General features: G+C 45.9%; 5 protein-coding genes across 5 annotated transcripts; all 5 read right to left on the reverse strand.

Annotated features, from left to right (window-relative positions):
- Positions 1-706: 706 nt before the first annotated feature.
- On the reverse strand, positions 707-1,894 carry N7537_004307 (uncharacterized protein; the record flags this gene model as incomplete). The annotated part of the gene is made up of 1 exon (XM_056895364.1): positions 707-1,894. One exon carries the CDS (start codon positions 1,892-1,894, stop codon positions 707-709), a length of 1,188 nt encoding a protein of 395 aa, XP_056755112.1.
- A 3,158-nt stretch (positions 1,895-5,052) lies between these two features.
- N7537_004308 (uncharacterized protein) lies at positions 5,053-6,779 on the reverse strand (the record flags this gene model as incomplete). The annotated part of the gene is made up of 2 exons (XM_056895365.1): positions 5,053-5,262; positions 5,325-6,779. The coding sequence occupies 2 exons, from the start codon at positions 6,777-6,779 to the stop codon at positions 5,053-5,055; spliced, it is 1,665 nt and encodes a 554-aa protein (XP_056755113.1).
- Positions 6,780-11,998: 5,219 nt separating this feature from the next.
- Positions 11,999-12,184, reverse strand: N7537_004309 (uncharacterized protein; the record flags this gene model as incomplete). Its single annotated transcript, XM_056895366.1, has 1 exon — positions 11,999-12,184. One exon carries the CDS (start codon positions 12,182-12,184, stop codon positions 11,999-12,001), a length of 186 nt encoding a protein of 61 aa, XP_056755114.1.
- Positions 12,185-12,277: 93 nt separating this feature from the next.
- N7537_004310 (Zn(II)2Cys6 transcription factor domain-containing protein) lies at positions 12,278-13,780 on the reverse strand (the record flags this gene model as incomplete). Its single annotated transcript, XM_056895367.1, has 4 exons — positions 12,278-12,757; positions 12,829-13,170; positions 13,229-13,555; positions 13,628-13,780. The coding sequence occupies 4 exons, from the start codon at positions 13,778-13,780 to the stop codon at positions 12,278-12,280; spliced, it is 1,302 nt and encodes a 433-aa protein (XP_056755115.1).
- A 5,121-nt stretch (positions 13,781-18,901) lies between these two features.
- N7537_004311 (DUF2461 domain-containing protein) lies at positions 18,902-21,513 on the reverse strand (the record flags this gene model as incomplete). Its single annotated transcript, XM_056895368.1, has 8 exons — positions 18,902-18,940; positions 19,206-19,346; positions 20,071-20,273; positions 20,372-20,442; positions 20,507-20,526; positions 20,574-20,702; positions 20,781-20,896; positions 20,949-21,513. The coding sequence occupies 8 exons, from the start codon at positions 21,511-21,513 to the stop codon at positions 18,902-18,904; spliced, it is 1,284 nt and encodes a 427-aa protein (XP_056755116.1).
- Positions 21,514-22,404: the final 891 nt, after the last annotated feature.

Raw genomic sequence — 22,404 nt, forward strand, 5'->3', positions numbered from 1 at the left:
TGAACGATGAAGCTCGTCAAAGTTTACACATCCCCAAGGAGGTTGGGAATAAGGGCCATATGATTAACTAGGTAGGGGATATATTTTGCTAGTTGTCACCTTTTGTTCATCCGAAAATCACTCACTGATGTGTAGGAATGAGGCCTTGAAACAAAATATTACAGAGACTATCTCCTAGTGGTAGTTTGCATGTGTACTTCTAATTCATTGAATGCTGAATGCCAAATGAAGCTTGAGATTTCACCGTGGCGTTATTGTGATTGCAAACCATTCGAAGCGTGGGGTTATACATAATTCGATTCTAAGTATGGCTATCAACTGACGTTGAAGTACCAAATCTTGTGTTGTATAACTAGAGCTACCTGTTCGACACAAGCTGCCGAAAGGTTGCTTCCACATTTCCAGATAAGCAGACTTCGAACCTCATCCTTTCTCTTTCATTATTTCCCCGACGAATACTCAACGCAAAATGATTACCTCAAGATTCTTTTCTCATATTCTAATTATTTTCTGCTCAAATCACATGGCCTTTCTTTTCGTGGATAAAAAAAAGTCAGATGACTTTACTACGTCCTCAATTGATAAGATCTAATCCTCAAGTGCAAGTGCATCTGTCATCCTCCGTAGAGCCTCAATCAAATACTCGCGAGGTTGAGAAAACACAATTCTGAACCATCCAACACGCTCCGACCCGAACAGAGCGCCGCTAGCCAGAAATACTTTCTTTTGCGAGTTTATCGTCAACGTCTTCACTGTTGCTTTCATCGGGATAGAGCTGGCGGTACTTCTTCCCAAGATTTACCCAAAGGAAGAATGCAGCGTTGCAGCCTTGTGCATATTCAATGTCGTGACGCCTGATGTACCCCACAGCATATGCGTGAGACTCCGACAGCTTCTTCCGATTATACCGGATATACTGATTGGTAAACTCAAAGTCTTCCAGCAGAAGGGAAGTTAAGTGATCAGAAACCCCAGACGCGTAGGAATATATTGAGACTCCTTTCAATACTTGATGAAGGTCGTCGTTAGCTTGCGAGATGATAACTCCAAGTCGAAGTCCATTTGCGCCAAAGTCCTTGCTCATGCCCCAGAGTACATGAACAAGCCGGGAATCAATAATACCGGCCAGATCAATTGATAAAGCCGATTCAAACGTAACTGGGTGGAGATGCTTGTCGACTGTATTTTCCCAAACAGAAAGCGCATAGATTTCATCACTGATGAGGTGCAGCTTGTACTTCTGACAAAGATGCATCAGTTTAATGATCACATCTCTGGGGTAACAACGTCCAAGAGGGTTGTGAGGGTGGCAAAGCATCAGTGCTTTTACTTTTCGTCCTTTTGTCTGCTGAAAATCCAGCAAAGCTTGCTCATACTTCGCCACGGCCTCAATGCTGAACGGGTCGCAGTTTCCAAAGTTGACAGGAACCACAGTTGTGCCAGGTCGCAGCGACATATCTGGTATGAAAGTGCCGTAAAACGGCTTCCCTAGGAGGATTCCTTCGCCAAGATCTGCAAATGCCGACGAGATATGCTCAATTGCAGAGGAGACACCGTTGGAAATGATGAGGTGGCTAGGATCCAGAGGAATCACTGGATGCAGATGTCGATTGAGAAAGTGGGATATGGCTCGCTTCAGTCTCAAAGATCCGGACCCTCCATCGTTATACGTGAGGTATTTAGGGGGTAGGTCGAGCTTCGTGTTAATGAAGCTCAGGAGTTGATCGTGCATGAGGACATTTTCTGCCACGCCAACATTGACATACCCATCCGGGTTTGTCAATGGACACCATAGGTTGCTCATCACGTCCCACATTGGGTTCTTAGACCCTGCCTGAGCCGCATCCTGTGCCCGACGAGAGACCACAGCGCCAATGTCTTCAAGCTGTGCCATCTCGCGGCTGCTGATGCTAGAAATACGGCAAGAAATAGTAGAGCTACAAAACGAGGAGTGAAAAAAAAAGCGATGGAGCTGACGTAGAGCGGGCTCTAAGTCGCCATTAAATAGGGCCCTATGATTAGTGGTTCTCTAGAGAAATTGTTTCGAGTCCTAAACTCTCCGGTGTAGGGATAGCAATTGACCTCGCAGACTCTATCCGTCGGTTATCGTCGCCTGAGGTGGAGAATTGTAGATACAGTTTGAGGGCGAGGGAAGGCGTTTATTCGGCCGGCGTCTGAAGTGGAGATGATGTTAACTAACTTGTCAAATACTAAGTCGAGTACATGGTTGGAACAGGGTTGTAATCCGGACGGGAACTCAGGCCGCTGCACCTACGTGGTTAGATAAGAGCATTTAACCACTCAGCTAGAACATCATAGCAACAACCAGAACCTCCGATTGTAACTACAGCATATATAACTAAGCCCTAGACACTGCTCGGGATCACACTCATCGGATCGCCTGCACATTATATAGTATAACCCTAGTATCTCATGTCGTCCTCTACAATGGCTCTGCGATGCCAGATCACGGCGGGATAGAGAGACAATCACCGGTTCCCACAAATATACTACATAAATTTAGCTTGTTGCGCATTCTTAAAAGTTCGCATTTGTTCGTGGATGCCGTGAGCTTACCCCTCTTTAGTTGATGCATCTATCATCCACCTCCAAAAGAGACCCTTGACTTATAATCTCTTCTCCTAGCGTTTGCAGTGTAGTAAAAATGATGTTGAAAAAAATTCCATCTGCTATAGGGCCCAGAACCTTGACCCTCTTTCAGCGATGATCTTCCCAGGCGCAATAAGTTCTTCCGCTGACATGGGCTTGACGAGTGTAGCATAGTACTCATTACCCGAACCTCCAATGTGGTGCACTGGGTAGTTAGAGTAGAGCTGCTCTTCATCTAAGAGGAACGCAATACAACATAGTTGCCAGTCGGCTTTTGAAATAGGGACTATATTCCGACTTCTTGTTATTTTAGCTCGCAATTTGGGGATTGAGTTGATACTGGTGTGAACTCTAGATTTACTAGATGCTACTGATGTGCAGATTGACGATGCAAATTCTAAACTGATTTTTACGTGTGCGGGTATGTTTCCATTTGAAATGAAGTGAAGGTTTCATATACCCCGTGATTAATCAACTAGGCCCCGGGGTGTTTAAACCCTTACTAAGTCTCGGTGTTTGCCCAAGTGGTTATTAAGTTCTGGCTATGCAAAGGCCGAGAGGGGGTGACATCTCGGCGTGCCACATATACTTACTGAGGCTGATAAACCCTGCACTATGAATGACCCCCACATATGTGCAGTACTGGCGTAGTCAATTCGTATCCAAGCCATGTCTTCAAAAGTCAACTCTTCTAAATCCTCTCTCAACCATGCATCTCCATACCTATCCCGGTCCATTGACAAACAACCAAAAATTTCGGGATGACATTACCGAGAATAACTATTGTTATTCTGCCATTTCAATGAACGCTCTTCCATGTGACGGTGAAAACCCATTCCTGCCAACGAAACCTCAGATTGAACGCCATCTGAACAGTAAGTATATCATTATGAAGGCAACGGGTTTGTGCTAAAATGCCCGAAGAGGCTTGCACTGGAGTCAAAAAGTACCAAACTACTCCAAAAAGAATTCTAAAACACATTTCCATAAAATGTTCAAAAGTGTATTACTGACATCAGAACAAAGGAGGTAAGAACAGACCAAGATGAGGTATGACAAGCCATACTAAATAGGTAGCCATCACTAGCAGTCTCAAGATTCTCTGAGTTGTGTGTGAGGTTCTTTGGTGTTACTTTTAGAACTTACAAAGCGTCACTATGGCAATGATTTGTGCAGGACAAGGAAGGTACCATTCGGTCGGGTATCCGGTTCCTCTATAACATTGTGATTCGGACTCTTTCGCTCCTCCCATGGAATTATCACGAAGTCGCCGTTTCCATCAAATGCCCATGTTATGACGTCGATTCGAAGAGCTTACAGATTTTCCTAACATTCCAGTACACAGCTCTTGCCAAACAGCTGATGTTACTACCCAGTCTTGGAATAACAGAATTCTTGGTGCACGATTCTTCATGAGGCCCTGGAGGTATTATAAAGCATAACATTCCCGGTATTGCTAACAGCAATGGTACAACTAAAGCAGAACTGCGATGAAGGTCGCTGAATCTACCGTGCAGATAATCGGTCACTATCTTAACAATGATGTTCCGGTTTTGAATAGCCAGGATAGGCGCATTATTAATATTTTCATGGTACTTTATGGTCCATTCGCTTGGAACAGGCCTGCCAAGGAAGGAGGACTGGCACGCGAACGTAGGTCATAATATTTGAACATACGGTGCATAGTAGCTAAAACAGGCAATTATCACCAGAACTTGCTACACTTATCAACAACGGTCTAATGACCAAAATGAAGAATTTCCGGTACTACTTCATTTGCGATTCAACACAATGGGTCCCGGACCCCAACAATACTGGTAAGTCTCTGATAAGTGTTGTGGTAAAGGGCACGAGGGACTGCATGTCTAGATTACGATTTTTTTGGCTTTGCCTACGTCTATTCAAAAGGGGGAATCAAGTTTGATGCTGTTAAGGCTGTACACTCCCACATTTTATTAAAAAAATTCCATTACGTTCCTAATGGTCATAATTTCTCGCCCACATTTGTAAAAGTATCGAATAATGTCTAGCACCCGTTTAGTACTCACAGCATATTATGGCTTTTTATCATTAAAACTGAGCACATCCCCAAGTACCCTGACTTGATCATCTAGGTCATCACCTAGGCAGTTATATCCTACAATAGGCCCACTATCACACAATCTATACTACCTACCTTTTATCACAACGCCAATTTTTATTGCACAAGCACAAGCTGTTGCATACTCTACGTTCGTGAATAATTATATTCGAGCCCACTTTGAGAGCTTCATAAATCGATCGTTAGTTTCCAGTTTTCGGCGGGCAAAAGAGGACTCCTGCGTAGCAGTGTATTTAAAAACCGAGCTATATAGGGCAAATAAATCTATCAACAAGAAAGGAAACAAGCACATGCGGTAAACTTCCGTTGTGTCAACCCAAGTTACGCCGCCGTGGGATGGGCTAAACAGGGGAGGAATGTGGATCTTGCGCCGAGGAATGAAACAAAGAATAAAAGCGCGAGCCCAAACTAAAAGCTCGTTCATTAAGAGAGTATCGGTTTGATTTCCTCTGCTCGCCAGCACATCGAATAGGTTGGTTTTCAGGTTCAACAGAGAGATGAGAGCGGGGCACTAATCCTCCTTCAGGACAGTCGAGGCGAACTCCCATTGCCTATGTCGGTGATTATTAGTACTTAGTATTGTTTATTACGGGTCCAGAAAGGGATAACATACCCATCCATTGTCAAATGCCTGCATTATGCACAAACGTTGGCCGACTTGAAGGTCAAGCTGGCCAGCTCTTCTAGAGCTATAATCCATTTCCACGGTATAAATATTTTTCATTAGTGGATTGACAGCGACGAGGTTTCCCACGCTCAGGTTCTCCAGTGTCCCTAGGCCATTTACATGGTCGGGATTGGGACTTCCCGTTTGTAGGCTTGCGGCTTCTGACGGTGCCAAGGAACTGTTGGAATGCGATTTAGACAGTTCTGTCTCCCAAGAAGAAACCGAGGCAGGTGGTGAGTCTTGGGGCGCAGGGCAAATCTCAATTCGAGGAGACTTATGTGGAACAATGGCATTGTTGTTTGTCTCACTGCGAACATGGGTGTCACCAAAATACGGGGCAGGGTTTGAAGTTTGCCGCTTGAGTCTCATGAAAGCTGTCGTTGAAAAAACGAGTCGAGCACTGTGGCTGTAAAATTTTGAGATGCACTCATGGAGAGGCTGGGCAGCTCCGTGTAGAGGAGGGTCATGCGCGGTAGCTTCTTTTTGGCTATCGCCAAGTACTTTTTGGAGGCGCTTGCGTCGCTTACAAAGTGGGAACAAAATCAGAAGCGCAATGAGTGCTACAGCAGCACAGACCGACAGAGCAATGCCCGCACGTGCGGCGGGTGAACTGGCAGATGAATCTGATTCTGAATTTGTGGGTATTGGAGGAGCAGTTGTTGATGTTCCATGGCCGGTAGGGTGTAGCTGAGTGGGGGTAGGCGACTGGGTAGCATCGACCACTGAATTCCAACTTCCGCTTTCTGGGGCAACTTGACTCCAGCCTAATTGCTGGCTGTCGTATGCGTTTGTGCTTGATCCGTGTTGTGTTGCGGTGGATGCTTGATTCATCTGAGGATGGCCTTCTGCCGGTTGCTGCTTCGGATTGTATTGGCCGTTACTTAAAGTAGAAGAGCTCTCGTTGCCCCCGGCTGAGTTCGGGTGATATAGGCCATCATCCTGAGTGATCGGTGCTGCTTGCTTGTTTGAAGATAATTGCTGGCTTGGGTGATACTGGCCATCATCCTGAGTGTTGGAGGGTGCTTGGTTGTTTGGAGACAATTGCTGACTTGCACGATTTTGTGGTGTCAGCGAAGAAGCTTGCTGTCCCAGAGTTGTTTCTTGGTTCGCAGCATCTGGAGCTTTGGCAAGTTGTGATGCCTGGGGCTTGGGTTGGTTTGGGTGATATTGGCCATCATCCTGAGTGTTGGAGGGAGCTTGCTTGTCGGAAGGAGATTGCTGGCTTGGGGTGTTTCTGGCATCTTGCGTTGCCTGCCAAGCACCCTGCTGTCCAGTAACCGTTCCTATGTTGTTGTTATCTAAATCTTTGCGGCGTGCTGGTGCTGGTGCTGCAGAAGGCTGACTTGGCTTCCAGTCCGCATTCAAATGACCGGCTATACCCTGCCCAATGATGGAAGACATGGTCTCAAAGTATCAAACAAATAAGTGAAAGGACTTGGTGCCCGAACAGTAGATAGTGGAAGCATTAAAAGCTTATATCACGGGCGAAAGTTAAATCATCATGAACAGCGGGTCACACCTCAGTAAGGCTACTATGGCCTTTCTTAAATAACTGTCTGTATGTTGCATTTCAAATATTTCTAAGATTTTTTTGTTTGTTTTCTATTTTTCTTTGTTGTGATCTTCATACCCCAGGACATACCTCAAGTAGAAGTCCTCATATGAAGTCTAGGGGTTGGACAATGCGAGCCAGTAAGTATGACAAAGTCCGAATGATAAAGCGCAGCTTGGATAAACAATAATTTTACGTATTTTGATCTGCATAGACTGGATATTTGTTTGTGGTAGAGCACATATGAGAATAAACGCGTACCATTCACTAAACTTAGCCTTGGCTGGTGTTTTGAAATAAGGCAAACACAAAACGACGGGTTATGTAAGATCGTCGACAAGGATTGCATTGTTCTTATGGAGTACAAGTGCGCGATTTTGCTTTTTATCTATGGTTCCTTTTTGCGAACATTCAGTCTCCCTACATATCCATTGATTCGAGGTATAAGAACGGCAGAAGAATAGAAGTAGCCTAAGCTGACAATTCATCCTCCTTTGATATCCCACTTTCTCAAGGTATATTAGCTACGATTTAAATCCTATCTACCAGAAAGGATTTAGGCGGTAAAAACGTGAGCTCGGAATTTAGAATCGGGGGTATGCCCAATCCCCTTGAGACTCGGGTACGCAGGTGTATAACGGCCAGGGGCGGTATTCTGTGGAGCTGAATCGCTACGTGCCGCCATTTAAGGTTTGGATGGTCGTAATCAAAGGGATCCGGAATTTACAGCCCGGCCAATCATCTAACAGAAATGTGTAGTACAACGGTATATGGTACAATTCAGTGGTATGTACAAATGTGACTCTCGAGCCAGGTAGGTAACGACCTACCTACCTATCTTCTTAATTTATTGTCGAATACTACGGTTCAATACCTGGCTGAAGTACATCGTTGAATGCAGGGTATTTCACCCGGAATATCATCGGACCGCCGTACCGGCGGTCCTATACAAAAGTGCATCTTATTTAGTCAGCTTATGTCCACACAGATTGTCAAATACCTAGCGGATTCGTGTCATTATTGCTAGTTAGAGAGTTGCATACCACTGAAAATACCATATACTGTCGTACAGTCAGATTTCTGTCAGTTATGAGCCCGGAATTGTTCAAATAAGCCTTTTCATTTGTTAATAAGCACCCTGTCCTCGACGAATTCGAAGCTTCCTGTCATCAAATGGCTGATTTTGAAGCTAAATTCGAACCCCGTCAACGAAACAACCCCTAAATTCAAGAATCAGAATTCTGTCTACTACAACGACTATGTCAGAATTCAACCTCTCCGCGACCTCATTTCCTCACGTTATACTAAAGGGTATATCGAATTGGAATGCCTGGTTCTCTTATATTAAAGGAATTACAAATTAACTAGAGGTTTGCGAGTACTGTGGCCCAACACTTGTAGTACAACCTATCCTTATAGAGACTACAAAAAAACCTCCGACTGTTGAACAAGCGAAGATGACGAAGCCAACTGGGATAAAATCCTTAACATATAAAACGGAGCAATGGAACACTTCCGTTGAGGATAGAAGAAGAGCTGTCTAATAGGTTAGTTATGTGGCATCTGCCATCAGAAGCATCATCTATATAATATACCAAACTCTAGTGATCACCGACGACGAACCCTGGACACTGCTTCGAAATTTGAAGCGACTCTATATACAAAGCGCGAATGCACTCGAAATGGAGAAATTTAGACCGAAAATTAGATAAAAACACCGACATCAACATATGGCTGTTGAACTGGGAGCTCACACGAAACGAGTGTGGAAAAGCAGAAATCCATGAAGCAACCGAAGCAGCTGCTATTGACCAATTCCTAGATCCTATATTGGTTATATTACCTGACTTTTATAACCTTTGGGTGCTGAGTATAGAGATGCGTCCAGAAACAATGATCGCAGATTTCATCGTCCAATACAAAAGGAATTTAGATGTCACATATGGCAAGCAACATGTATGAAGGGGCATCTCGAAGGCGTTGTTTTTGAACCTGGCAAGGTCATGAAGAAGCAAAACCAACCAAAGATGTACCTATTGAGCAAAGGATATGCCCTTGTGGTTCAAGAATCCGCCATCCGCTATGGATCTGCTGGTCTGTTTTTAAAGACAGAAGACCAGAAGGATATAGGGTCTTCCTGGATTAGAAACAAAAATGGGGAAAGGTTTGAAAGCAGACCCTATATGGAAGGCCTATATTGACAAGAGCAGGTCAGAATGTATGGAAAAGAAGCACTATAGCAAGCAAATGCAACACTAAGTTTTAACTATTTCTTAACGATAAATCTAGGATTAACCGAACTTTCAACCCTGAGAGATAGTGATACCTAGGTATAGACCTCCGCAAAGCCCACAAAGCTCAAAGCCAACCCGCCACAATCCACTAATGGGCTGGGTTTTGGGCCCGGGGTAAGGGTCTATTAGGCTTTAATAGGGACTCAATAGGCCCTAAACAATACAAATATCCTGAAAAAGTGACTTTGTAATTACCCTATATTTAGGCCCCGTTTCTGGCCTTTATCCCGAGGTAATATTTTTATTATTTTAATCGATTCGAAATCATTTATTAGTTAGGTCTATATATCACGTTTAAAAACGCGAGATAACGCGTTCTTTAGATAATTTATAAATTATAGAAGTTTACTTAGAAAGTAATAGTACTCCTATATAAATCCTAAATATATATCTAGTATTAAAATGTTAATATTAACCTTTTTCGCGGTATCTCGACCTCTACCGGTCGGATTTTATTCGAAATTAAAATATATACTTATATAGCTATTAGAATCCTAAATTCCAAATTTAAGCTCAAGACGATTAGTAGAAGGTAAGTAGTTTCTCCTAGATGATTAGAATATAGCGATTATGATTATAAGCGCCAAGACTCCCTTAATAGGCTATAATAGGCCCCTACGGATGGGCTATTGGTTAGGTTGGGCTTTGGGCCCAGGGTCCGGGCCTATTTATGGGCTTTGTGGAGAGCTACCTGGGTAATTCAGGAATTTCAATCTTCCACCCGAAATAAGTGCCTCGCGACTACGAGAAAGGAGCCTCCCTGTATAATAGTAGTCATGTGATTCAAATGAATCGCCAATTAGGTCAGCTAGGCCACCAGTTCGCCCAGCTCGGGGATACTCAGAAAATACCTCGGAGACACGCAGATTTCGCTTAGATAACCAGCTATTTTTTAATCTCAACAATAACGTATTTCACCCCTTAAGTAGTATATACCCGTAAGCAGCGCACCCGAGAATATATAGTAAAAGCGATAAATTATAACATGATATTTTAATAATGGTTATTGATATGAGCTTCTCTTTATAGCCTAATACTTTTTATATGATATCTAGCTACGTATTAGTTAGAGTTTAGGGGGACTTAATAAATTAGTGACTGAGATATATATTCTAGAGTTCAGCGATATATTTTCCGATACCATAATAATATAGATACTCAATTTATCTAAAATTGATATATGATAACCAGTTAGTTACTAAAAGTGCTTGTTAATTGCTATTGGCGAGTAATAAATTAAATAAAAGCGCTGGTTGTTAAAATATCATGTTATAATTTATCGCATTTACTATGGTGTTCTAAGGCTCGCATACGAAATAGTTACGTTATTATTCCTGTGGTTATATAATCAAGTGATTTCGAGTATCCCGGAACTTCTTTTTGAGTATCCCCGAGCTGGAACCCGGCGCTACAGTACCGAACTAAAAAATTGCATAGGTGCTGTAGGACTTGTCAAGGCCTATGTATAGCTACCTATGTCGGTAGGCCCAAATCGTCTGTCCCGATTAGGGTAAGTCACGTGGCAGGTCTTCACATAGGGGCCTACATGGGTGCGTCTGCCCCTACCCGGTCTACACTGCATATACGCACATATGTAATATAGGCAGCATGCTGGATAGGGTAGGTGCATGATGTAGCATGAAAAGGATGCAATACCCGAGCTCCATTATGCAGCCAAGATTCCCCCTTCACAGGGACAAACTATAAAGTCAATAGTCCCGTTATCTGAGACCGAGAAACCACCGGACCCCTCTGCACTCTCCACTCTCGATAAGAAGAGAGGATAAGTGGCAAGGGCAAATGCCTCGGATTAGAGAGAAGACTAAGAATGCCCCAGTCCGGATCGGATCGGATCTGTTGGATATGTAGAGCCAGGGAGGAATACTCGGTATAATTCGCATAATAGAATTTCATCAGAAAGCGCTCAGAGATACAAGATCCCAACGGAAAGTGGAATAGCATGCGGCAATAACTGAATAGCAGAAAGAGTGATCAAACAACCTCCGGATATAAGTATAAGCAGATACTTGATAACGAAAAGACAGACAACGAAAAGACAGACAACGAAAAGACAGACAACGAAAAGACAGACAACGGTAAGAAAATCAGAAATAAATATAAAAAGATGAAAATAGCTCCAACGATAATAATCAAGGCAAAGGAAAAAGATGACATAGCCGACCCACGTCTTTTAGTCGCGTAGGTGAAAAACAGATCGCCACACATACATCGTAGAAGATGTAAAAGGGTAGTAAATAGACGAATGCCTTCCCAGTAATGTAAAATGGAATGAAAACCCGACGGAAGCACGAAAGCCGACAACAGTGCAAAAACGCGATGGGTGAAAAACGAGACAAATTGCCAAAAAAAAACAAATAGCCACCCGAAATTCAAATAATAATGCGGACAATGTCTGCGGCCCTGTAGCTAGGAAATGAATTCCACGGGAAAAATAGCCGGAGCATGATCTGATGGTAATAGTCCAGAATGCATTCATGCTAGACCCTCATGAGATATGGGTTGAACCAATTGAAACCAGCATATGAACTGCACACTGGAAACCATGCCAAACCACTCTCTGAACAAATCCAATACTTGGATTTGCGATTATTGAGGTACCGAAGCCGAGAAAGGTAAAAAAAAAATAAAAGATATGGAAGTAAAAAATTCATATGCCGATAAAACCAGAGCCCATAAGTCTGGAAGTCTCAGTATCAAGTTCAAATTCGTGCTCGTGAAGCTCGTGGGTTCGCGTTTTGTGACCTTGTAATAGATCAGAGAGTGACGTTCTTGTCGCGTTTATCGTCTAGGTACTCGTCATTGTCTGGAATGTCATCCCGAGACTCCCCCTGTGGCCTAATGTCGGACCCACAACGGTCCGACGAGACCTCAAAATCTTCCTTCCAAATTCCAGCACCCGACACATGGCTCTCGAATCGTGTGGCCAGCACACGGTCCATTCCGAATGGTACTCATTCCTCACCGGTCCCGCATCGCATTCTTCATGCGCCTCCTAGTTTCCACTAGGATATCGAATAGCAACATAGAAATTACTATTGCGGGCCTCGGCGATTCAACGCATTGAGCATGTCGCTATCGGTGCTAGAGCGGCCTTGGGAATCACCGGGGTTCAGCATATCGCGCACGTTCAATCCACCTCGTTGCGAGCCACCGGGAGTAGAGGTTGGCGGCGGCGTCATACCCCCTGGCTGAGGGGTACCACTTGACTTGAGTGATGCGCTGCCCTGCTGAGCCGAAACCGGGGGCACGCTGCCCTGGTGCGGAGTCATAGGCGCCTGGTGGGCCTGCATAGGTGGGAAGGGCGAGCCGTGAGGTGAGGAGGAGGGGCGTGCATCGTAGTTATAAGCCGATGGCGGCGAGGTGCGTCGATCGTGGGCAGGCGGAGGGGGATATGCGTAAGGGCTGGCCGTAGTGTGAGTTTGGTATCCTGGAGCAGACCCAGCGGGCGTCACGGGAGCCAGATTGGTTGGATCTGGGTACTCGAATCCCGAGTTGGAGCCTCGACGGTGTCTCTGCGCATCAAAGTATCAGCTTAGATCTCTCTCCCTGTCTCCTCTTACCAGAGGGGGAATGTCGGCCTTACCGGATCGGGCATGGTTGACGCAAGGGGAAGCGGGGCACCGTCCATGGGAGGTCGTCCGTTCTGATAGTACATCCCTTGAGGCGGCGGCAAGGTGGTCTCGGGGCCCTGTGGCTGCTGTTGAGGAGGCAGAGGCTGTCCGTGAGCGCCGTACAGGACAGGCGGTCCACCACGGCCCCCTGGTCCTGGTCCATTCTGTCCAGGTCGTAGATGAGGGTAGGCGGTGTGCGCGGGCACAAAGGCTTGGGTTTGCGAAGAGACCGGAGTGAACATGCAGTCTTGGTTGAACCGAACGCAGTTGCTGCATCGTCCATCTGCCGAGGTCTCGAATCCCGAGCAACGAATCTATCGGGTAAAAATTAGCGTGTGGTAACTCGTAGATAGGGAGAGATCTCCCCCGTACCTTCCGGCGCCGACAGTACCGGCATGCAATGGCCGTCCGCTGTCGCGGAGCTGCTGCCTGGTAAGGCCCTTGTCCTGCTTGGGGTCCATATGCATCGGCGCGATAAGGGCCAGGCGGAGGTGGGAGACGATAGGGATCTTGCGCTCCGTGGATAGCGTTCATGGCCTGCGGATGCGGATATCTTGGATCTGGATACTGCGCCGGGGGATATTGTGATGGGGCGTACTGCGGAGGAGGGGGATACTGCGATGACGCGTATTGTGCGGGAGGGGGATATTGGTAGGCACGGTCCTGGTCAGGTGGCGGAGGGTAGGAAGTCGGCGGATACTATGAAGATATCAGCAACCGGAGCCACCACAAAGTCACAGTGCTATGAACTGGCTCCAAGGCAGCACATACTGGGTAGGAAGCCTGATCATCCGGATTGTTCCACTGGGTGGCTCTAGGGTCCCTAGGATCTCTTGAATCTCTAGGATCTCTTGGGTCTCGAGGATCCTGGCGATTCGGGTCACCCTGACGATTAGGGTCGTGATCGTTGGGATTGCCCGACATTTGTATTGCTGGGGGAAGAGTAAGAGGGGATGATGAAGGATGCAGGGATCTGACGTCGAGTTATTGAAAAAGGGAGATCGAATCACACGGACAAAGTGAGCATAGCGCAGTCACGCAGGGGAAGGGGAAGAAGGGCAGATGCAGGAAGATCCCGAAAAGAACAGAAACAGAAAAAGGAAATAGGAAATAGGGAAGCAGACGGGAAAAAAAAAAGAAAAAAAAAAAACAGAAAAAAAGAGAGCCTCGGTGATTATGACGTGAGCAGGTATAAGGAAGTGAAAACCCCACGACAAGATAAGCAGAGAAGGGAAGAAGAAAAAGAAGCTCAGATCGGAATGGGCAGAGAATAAAGGAAATAAAAGGAAATGAATTTTTTGATTGGAAAAGCACAGGGGAATTTTTAGAGAACGGGGTGGAGCCCGGGCAGCGCGGGCTAAAGCGGCGCCAGTGACCCATAGACATGGAGGGGGGATTACTGTACAGTGTATCTATACGCCCGTGGACGGATTGTATGTAACAGATTTGTATGTAGACATGCATCGATACATCGAGTAGCATGACCTTACCTTACGATTTCATTTCGTCAAGCGAAACATGGGAGACAAGGCTTTGAACCATGGATTTCAATCTAGGGTACCAGATTTCCGTTGCCATGAAGCCGAGAACGGCGACCGCTTTTATTTTCTGGTTTTATTTTGTATTTTTCTTTCTTTTCTTTCTTTCTTTCTTTTTTTTTTCAACTAACAGTAGCGCCCGAGAGTAACTTTCCACGTTTTCGCCACTCTCCAGTGTTACCGAACAATATACCTATAGAATAATAGAAAAAGCTCGACATGATCGGAAAGATTATTTCAACTGTCAAAGTTGACATCATCAATAATGTGGCAGGTGACCTCTCATTTACATGGATCAATCCATGCACGTCAATTCCTCCGAGTGACCCTTGCTGCGTAACCCGTCCATGGACGAACGACCGCCTCGGACCGTAGTCGCACAACCGCAACCGGCCCCGCGGAACCAGGATCATTTTCCATGGCGATGGGCTCGGGTCGGGGCGACACATTCCATGCACATTGAGGTTGGCTGAATTGTATTTTTTTTTTTTTTTTTCGAAACCAACCATTTAGTGATATTATTATGTATATTATTGTGGTGTTTCTTGCCTTAACCTAGTCTATCAAAGTACGTGGAACTACTGCATGTAGGTACTATGAAAGAAAAATTCAAGCGGTGAAAGTGTGGCGATCAGACTTCAGCTGAGGGAGTGGGGTTCAGCCGGACCACTCGCCACTCTTCAATACGAATGGAGCATCCATAGGAAGATAAAAATTGGGTATGGAAGTATGGCGCGAAGTCTCTGCGAAGAAGAAGTGTGGCCAGAGCGGATCCCATTCTTTCATGACTGAAACGAGCCAGACTCTGGAGGGAAAGAGAGAGAGGGAGAAAGTGGGTGGAGTGCCCTAAGTTCCCAGGGCTGTAGCACTGGATCCGGAAAGCCCATCATGAGCCAAGGTAACCTGCATTAGCGCTTCGCTGACAGGGCGGGTTCCTTGTCCAAGAGCCACAACCACGTTGTACGGGGGCCTGTTTAGCGTACGCCCCCCCGTCACCGCCAATCCCTGGTGAGTTTTCAGTCCAAGTAATCTACAATATACAGGGAATGTGGGGTTGAGATATAATATGAATAATAGTAGATAGTCCGAGCGACGGAGAAAGGAAAACAAGCCCACTCTCGTAACCATGGATTGAATAATATATGTGTGTGTCGAGTAAATTGTAATAATACGAGTACTATTGCGCATGATTAATCAATCAGGTTTCGGGGTACTTGTCCCACGGGCCGCTCCGGCCTTCCCGCCGATCTATGCATGTGTGCCATCTGGCAAAAATACCTTCGTTGTTACAGTACAGTATTTGTCTGTTTCTCAATAACACATGTATAGTCTGGTCTATCATCTCAAGCAATATCTATGTAGTTATCCTAGATGATTACATATGCATGATATGAGTATAGGAGTACTGCTAAAAAATAGGTAGAAATATATAGTGTTCGGTTGAGACTTCCGTTTTCATAAATATAGTACCCTCTGGTAAAACGGAGTAAAACGGCGTAAAATGGAGTACCAAGATACGACAATCCTTTCAGGCCACGTTTTTCGAACCCAATCGACTGCATTGCCGTCCGCGTCTTTCCGTTCCCCACTTTCAGGCGTGGCCTGTTCAGCTTTGTCCTTTTACTTTAGCGTACTCTCCGGAGACTCTCTAAGATCCACCCGATCCAAAGATGCTGGCCACTCGATGATGTTTGTCCTGGAGACGCGCTAGCTGTCCTCAAAACTAGCCCTTCCGACAGGGACTGAGCGCTACTTGTTGAAACTGAAAGCCCAACGCTAGGGGGACCCATTCCGACCGGGCCTTTTTGCAGACTGCGACGTAAATTTATATTATTATTTACAATATATAATATTTTGTACTTTTTCTTGTTTCAACTTTGCATTTAGTGTAAAATTTAAAATTCCTTAATTTCTTTTTTAAATTTTCCTTGTATTCGTGACAATTCCAAGGTTTCTATTAGCCATAAAACCCACCCACACGGGAGCGCGTCTATCAGCAAGGATGGAGACGGGTCGGGCACTAATAGGCGCAGCCCGCATGTCGTTACAGTCACGGGAACACCATATGCACCAATATAGTAATGGATCAAAATAATAGGGATGCTAAGGTCTGTGCTTGGGGATCTGACGTGGCGAGGGTCTTTTGCTGCACTCAGCCGGAACGAGGCAGTGCTTTCAAAGTCGGTGTACAACGAACTCGAACGTGCAGGTCGTGTGATGAGAGATGCCTGATGACTACCTGATCCTGGAAAAAGTATATGTGAGATCGGCAAGTCATTATTAGCCGACCCTTTGATCTTTCTTTACTCCGATCTTTCTCTGAGCAAGTTTCTTATGTTTTTTTGTTTTTGTTTTTATGCGATTCGCGTAATGGTCGTATTTGATTGGTGCTTGCCATCATCTCGGTTGTATATCTCGTCAGTCACACAGGTGAGACCAAGGCTGGGACCTCCATGCTGCACGCTAGACCTCCCCAACTCTATTCGGGCGCCATTCGGGAGACAAAGCGAGTCAATCTCACCTTGCTTTTTCTAGATGCTGCTTGCCAAGTGGTTTCTCGGGATCGTGCGTGGGGCTAGTGACTTTGACATATTTATTTAATGTGCGGCTTAACCGATTCCTTTTTTTTTGCTTTTTCAAGTACCTTTTGCTTCTTTGGGCTTGCTTAGACTTTTCGCATTTAAAACTAACTAGGTGCTTTTGGTTAGATTGGATTATGTGCTGTGATCTGCATACAAATGCAGCTAGGGTATCGGTATCACCAACCTACATCTGCAGGTGCCTCATAAAATTGACTGACTCTCTCAAGGTTTTAAAGGTCGATCCTCGCACGCCCAGGCTTCTACCTTGATCCCTGGGTTTGAGTTGATTGGCCGTTGCGAACATCATGTCTGTCGATGCACCATGGCTGAACAAACACGACAAATTGACATGTGGTTATTTCTACCCTAAACACTTAACATTAAGTGTATACCTAGTAGCTTATCAACACTGATCCAGTATAATATTCGATATGGGTTGGGAATGCAGACTTTTATCCGGGAGGTATACCTAGGGAACATTGATGAATATAATTAGCACCGGTGCTCATAGAGATGGATTATAGACCTATGGTAGTCGTGAACCCCGAGCTCATAGCCCTCAATATGCTGGAGAAAATCAAAGAAACAATTTATACATCGCAATACTTTAGTATATTCTAGTCTCTGTGTATGCTGTGACTTACCCAAAGCTACCGCCTTTGACCTTTGACCTTTGTGTTCCAAGAGTTTACAAAACTTCATTTCTGAACTCACTCTCTGCTGTGTGGAATTTTGTAAATCCTCATATTGGTTTATCGAATATTATTGAGGATCTCTTTGCGACGTGCAAGCAACAACATGACCGGGTTCTTCGGGGCCCAGTTCCCGATACCAGTGGGAATAACAGTAGTCTTTTCATAAGACCATGGCAATAAATATACTAGTACACAGAACACAGCCTGGGATACAGCTGCCCAATTATCTGCATTGCAGAAAGAGTGTCGAGTTGATACATGACCAAGACATGCTAGGCTGATCCCCGTGGACCCTGACCAAAATGACCAAAATGAACAGTATTGACCGAGAACCTAAACTCCGCAATGCGTACCAAACACATGCAGGATGCACTACGAAGAAACAAAACAATACCATCCAGTCAAATAAATGGAGTCCATTCCAGAGAAGGAAGGTGCTCATCTCAAATTCCAAAATTTGGGACGGCGGAGTAAAACTATCCGGGCCTCAATCCACATTGCCTGCAGGCCCAAGTTTAGCCTAGCGGGCATGCCCGACAACGGGCCGAACGCGGGCGCTTGCGGTGGCGATATCATGCGCGTCAACTGGTTGTTTCATTTAATTTTGAAATTTTCTGTGTTCTTTTGTTTGCTCAACTTATGTCGTACATTCGAATTTTGGTCTGGGAGGAGTGGTAGATTGCAAAAAGGTTAAACTGCATATTGCATGCGAGGGGCTTCACAGCCATTGGGTGCTGACACGGGTAGAAGGATTGCGTCGAAGTGTCTAGAATATGTGTCATGTTGAGGGGAAAAGCAGTAGTAATGTCTCAATTTGGAGCATTGCCCGCGTACTGTAGGCCTATGCAGTGTGCAGCAACTAGAGGTGATATGACTGCAGAGCAAGTGTTAGGTACGTTATTTGGCCCCGCGCCAGTGTTAGGCCTGCAGTAGAAACCCAGGAAACGCAGCGGGGACCGACGAAAGAAGCTATGTGCAGGAGGCGTCAAGGTGGGGGATGGGATCCCGGTTTCAAGTCGAGGAGTAGCAAGACAAAAGACCCGAGCAAAGGCAGATGTTAAATGAGAAAAATAAAATGAGAGAAATTCAACGGTAACAAATACGAACAAACTTCATACCACAACTACCACACACCCAGAAGTAAAAGGTCAAAGGTAAACCGGAACAGATTGATCTCTCTCCCCCTCCCGTCCAATGCCAAATAGGCGCAGGTGGCTCTCCCCAATCATGTCACTGATCGGGCATCACTACACTGTTGAGATACGTCACCTGTTCGAGAAATGAGAAGCGGTCAGCGGTCAGCAATACAAGTATGCAACATGAAGGTTATTGTCTGAACACCCTATCTTGTCAAAGCGGGAAGGACAAGAAAAAAAAAAAAAAAAAAAAAAAAACCATAGTGACAGTGCTGATTTGGGTGGGTAAAAGGGACGGCTAACACCGCCAAAATGGCTAGCTCAGAAGGGAAAGCAGACTAGTTAGGAGGGGAGAAAACTGGCGGGAAAGGGAATCAATAGATTGGAAAAGGGCTTACGAAAGGCTCCATGACCCCAACCAAACTAGCAATCTTCTCTTGAGCATCGTCTCCAGTGAGTTCATCATCTGGAATGGGCTTTCCAATAGTGAAACTGCGTAGTCGAAGTAATTTGATGTTCTTGTTATCTGCCTCGTAACCCTAGAAGGTGTGTCAGCGGTAACCTTCCAAGGTTGGAAATCCCATGGATCAGGCGTGGAGCCTGGCGCGAGTGTGAACCATGGAACCAAACTCGACGGCGCGAGAACAAATCCCATTCCAGCAAGTCGATTCCCCCATTGAGATCAGACTGCGAGCCTTGGAAATTGCTTTCCTAGGTTCCATGGCTGCGGTTCGGGAAATTTGGCCTAAAAACACGGGTTGGCCTTTCCCGTACCACCGTGCGCGTGGCTTCCACATCTCTTTCATCTGATGGTTTAAAGCACATGAAGCATTTGGAACGCTTGGAACTCTTAGATTCTCTCGAATCGTCATGTGCCAGGTTTCTTTCGTCGCTGGCCGGGTGAGGAGCCGTGGTCGCATCCAGCAGCCCGACCAAGGCATTTCCTTGTCAACCACAAGATCTGGTCTCCATGATCCCATTAGGCCATTTCCACCTGGGAATCAAGTCTTGAAGATGGTACTCATGAATATGGAAGTAGATTCCATTTTCAAGACCAATCTCGGTCGGACAATGGATGCAACCTCGATGGCGAACCTTGTGCCCCTTGCCTCGGAAGACCTTCGTGTCCCAGCCCATAAATAAACAAACAGCTGACAATGCAACCGAACCACAAGATGATAACGGGAAGGAATAAAATGTGTCTCAATGGGCAATATACTTCATATTGTGGTGAGCGGGAATAGAGAACAGGACGCTTCTTACCTTGGGTTTTGTCTTGAGGGCAGACTCCCTATTGTGATGCGTAAAAGCATCCACAACCGCATCGTCATCGTCGGACGCTCCCTTCAGAAACTCACGACGCATCTCCGGCGCCCGGAGTATCTCCTTCAAGACAGCCGAGTTATCGTCGATGTCCTCCCGCAGCAGTGCAAGTGGCTCTGACTCGGGGTTCCACAGTCCGCAGCCTATACACAGCGCGGTATTAGCCGCAATGGATGAAGATCACACAATGAGAGGCAAGATAGCGATGGCTATAGTGGGAACCAGCTGGGGGACAACATACCAACAAAACAAGAGCCTGGCTGGAAGTGTACATAGTACGCTGCGTACGGGCCCTTCTTACCAGTTCTAGACCTGCATCATAGTCAGTGACTTGTCTCTTCAAAAGAAAAGAGGGGCATTGAACATTAACACTTACCAGGCAGCAGAGAAATGCGTCTATACATTTGGAATCAGCACAAGCACCGCTAACGAGCACACAGTACCACACGCCCACCCGCCACATACGAACACATGCGACAGGCCATAGCGACAGGGACCCGGAGGAGAAGATAGCCTACCTTGTACGGAAGTGGATTCTTGCTGAAGCGAACATCCCTGTGGATGCGGAATACCTGGGACAAAAGTTTGTGAGTGGTGACAAAAAAAAAATAAAAATAAGAAAAAAAAAACAGGAGTATTCGCAAGCCTACCAGGTCCTTCACAGGAAGTTCGGGGACGGTAGCATCTACCTCCGCAATCTTCGGCGTGAGGGAGTCAACGAACGACTCAAAGTCCTTCTTTGCTGCGCGATAATCCGGATCATGCGCTGCGCAAGTCAGCCAGCAAGTCGATAACCGGGGTACGTGTGCGCTTCCTACCTTTGAGCCATTGACGGTCATTGTTGCTAGCTATATCGATCAAAAACAGCTTGGTATTGGGGTGCAGCGTCTCATCCTGGTACGGGGTCTTCCCCGCGTCTCGAGCCTTGGGCTTTGCAATGACAACTTCTTGCCCGGGCTCCAGGCCCACTCTGACACCTTCGCGCCAGAGCTCCTTGCCCTTCACAAGGTCACTTCCGCTGCTGGTACTCTGTCGTTGCTTTCCTCTCACGTTGGGTTTCTTCTTGGCGTCCTCGTCGGTGTCGGAGAGTTCTTCCGGCTCCGCTTCGTCGGCGGGGGATTCCTCCTTTGCTTCCTCATACACAGAGCCAGCGGATTCTCCCACAGAGGCATCGGACTCTGAGTCGGGCTCGTCGGAGTCTTCTGGCTCGAAGTACTTGCTCTTGCTGGTCGTGGACTTTGCCTGGCGGAGGGACAGGTCGACGTTTGACTTGACCCGTTTGACTCCCGGTTCGGCGGCGGACAGTCTGGCTGAAGCGCGTCGCTTTGACGCCATAGGCGCATCAGGCGACGCAGGATCAGGCCGAGATGACCGTCGAGGCATATTTAGATGAATCAAATGAAAATGAGGGAACTTAGCGGTCTTTTCCTCCCCTCTTCTATGTTTTGAGGGGTCTTTAAAAAATTCTGATATCTGAAAATCGAGCAAAGCAAAAGAGAAACAAAATACTTGTAGATGAAGATAAAAAGTGATGAATCGAAATCGAAAACCAAAAGGGCCCGCATGCCTTATAAACCGGCTGTAATAAATGGCTCCGCTTTGGGTATTGGCGCCCTTACGTTTTTTTTTTCCACCCCCTCCTCAAGACGTACATGTATTTATACTTTGACAGATATCAATACGGTAATGTCAGTTGAAAAGCGATTGAAACAGCTCTCTAGTCTAAACAATATATATATTTATATACACATATACCCATCTCGGTGGTCGTTTTAGGCTGGCCATTACTAGTAATAGTTGTGCCCAGCATATTACTGTCTTCGTGGGGCAGGAGGTTATTGACTTCGCTGACAGCCCCCAACACACTTGTATGCTGTCCCATATTGTCTCATGCGGGACACCCTGGTATGTCTCTCGGGTCTTCTTCCAAGGTCTGGTCCCATGAATTTGGCTATGTAGAATTGTAGGGCCCCTTTGCATGGGATATATTGGTGGTAAACTACCTGAAACAGATGAAGACCATGTGCTCGATCTAGCATGCTCCTATTCATGAGTATCTCGGTGCATCTCGTTAATTTTAAGGAAGCGGTTATATATTGCAGCGGGAAGGGTTGCCTGTCTCTCGACATCACTACTAGTCCAACGTAATCTCCCAAAAAACCCAGCTGGTTCCGATCTAGGCCTTTGACTGAGTGGCAGTCATACTCTCTCACGCCTAGACTTTTTTCTTGTTTCGGCCGTGTTTCTCCTCAACAGTACTGCAGCCCGTACTTG

This window comes from Penicillium hordei, assembly GCF_028827395.1.
Source record: "Penicillium hordei strain IBT 12815 chromosome Unknown utg000002l_segment0_segment0, whole genome shotgun sequence".
Lineage (NCBI taxonomy): Eukaryota > Fungi > Ascomycota > Eurotiomycetes > Eurotiales > Aspergillaceae > Penicillium > Penicillium hordei.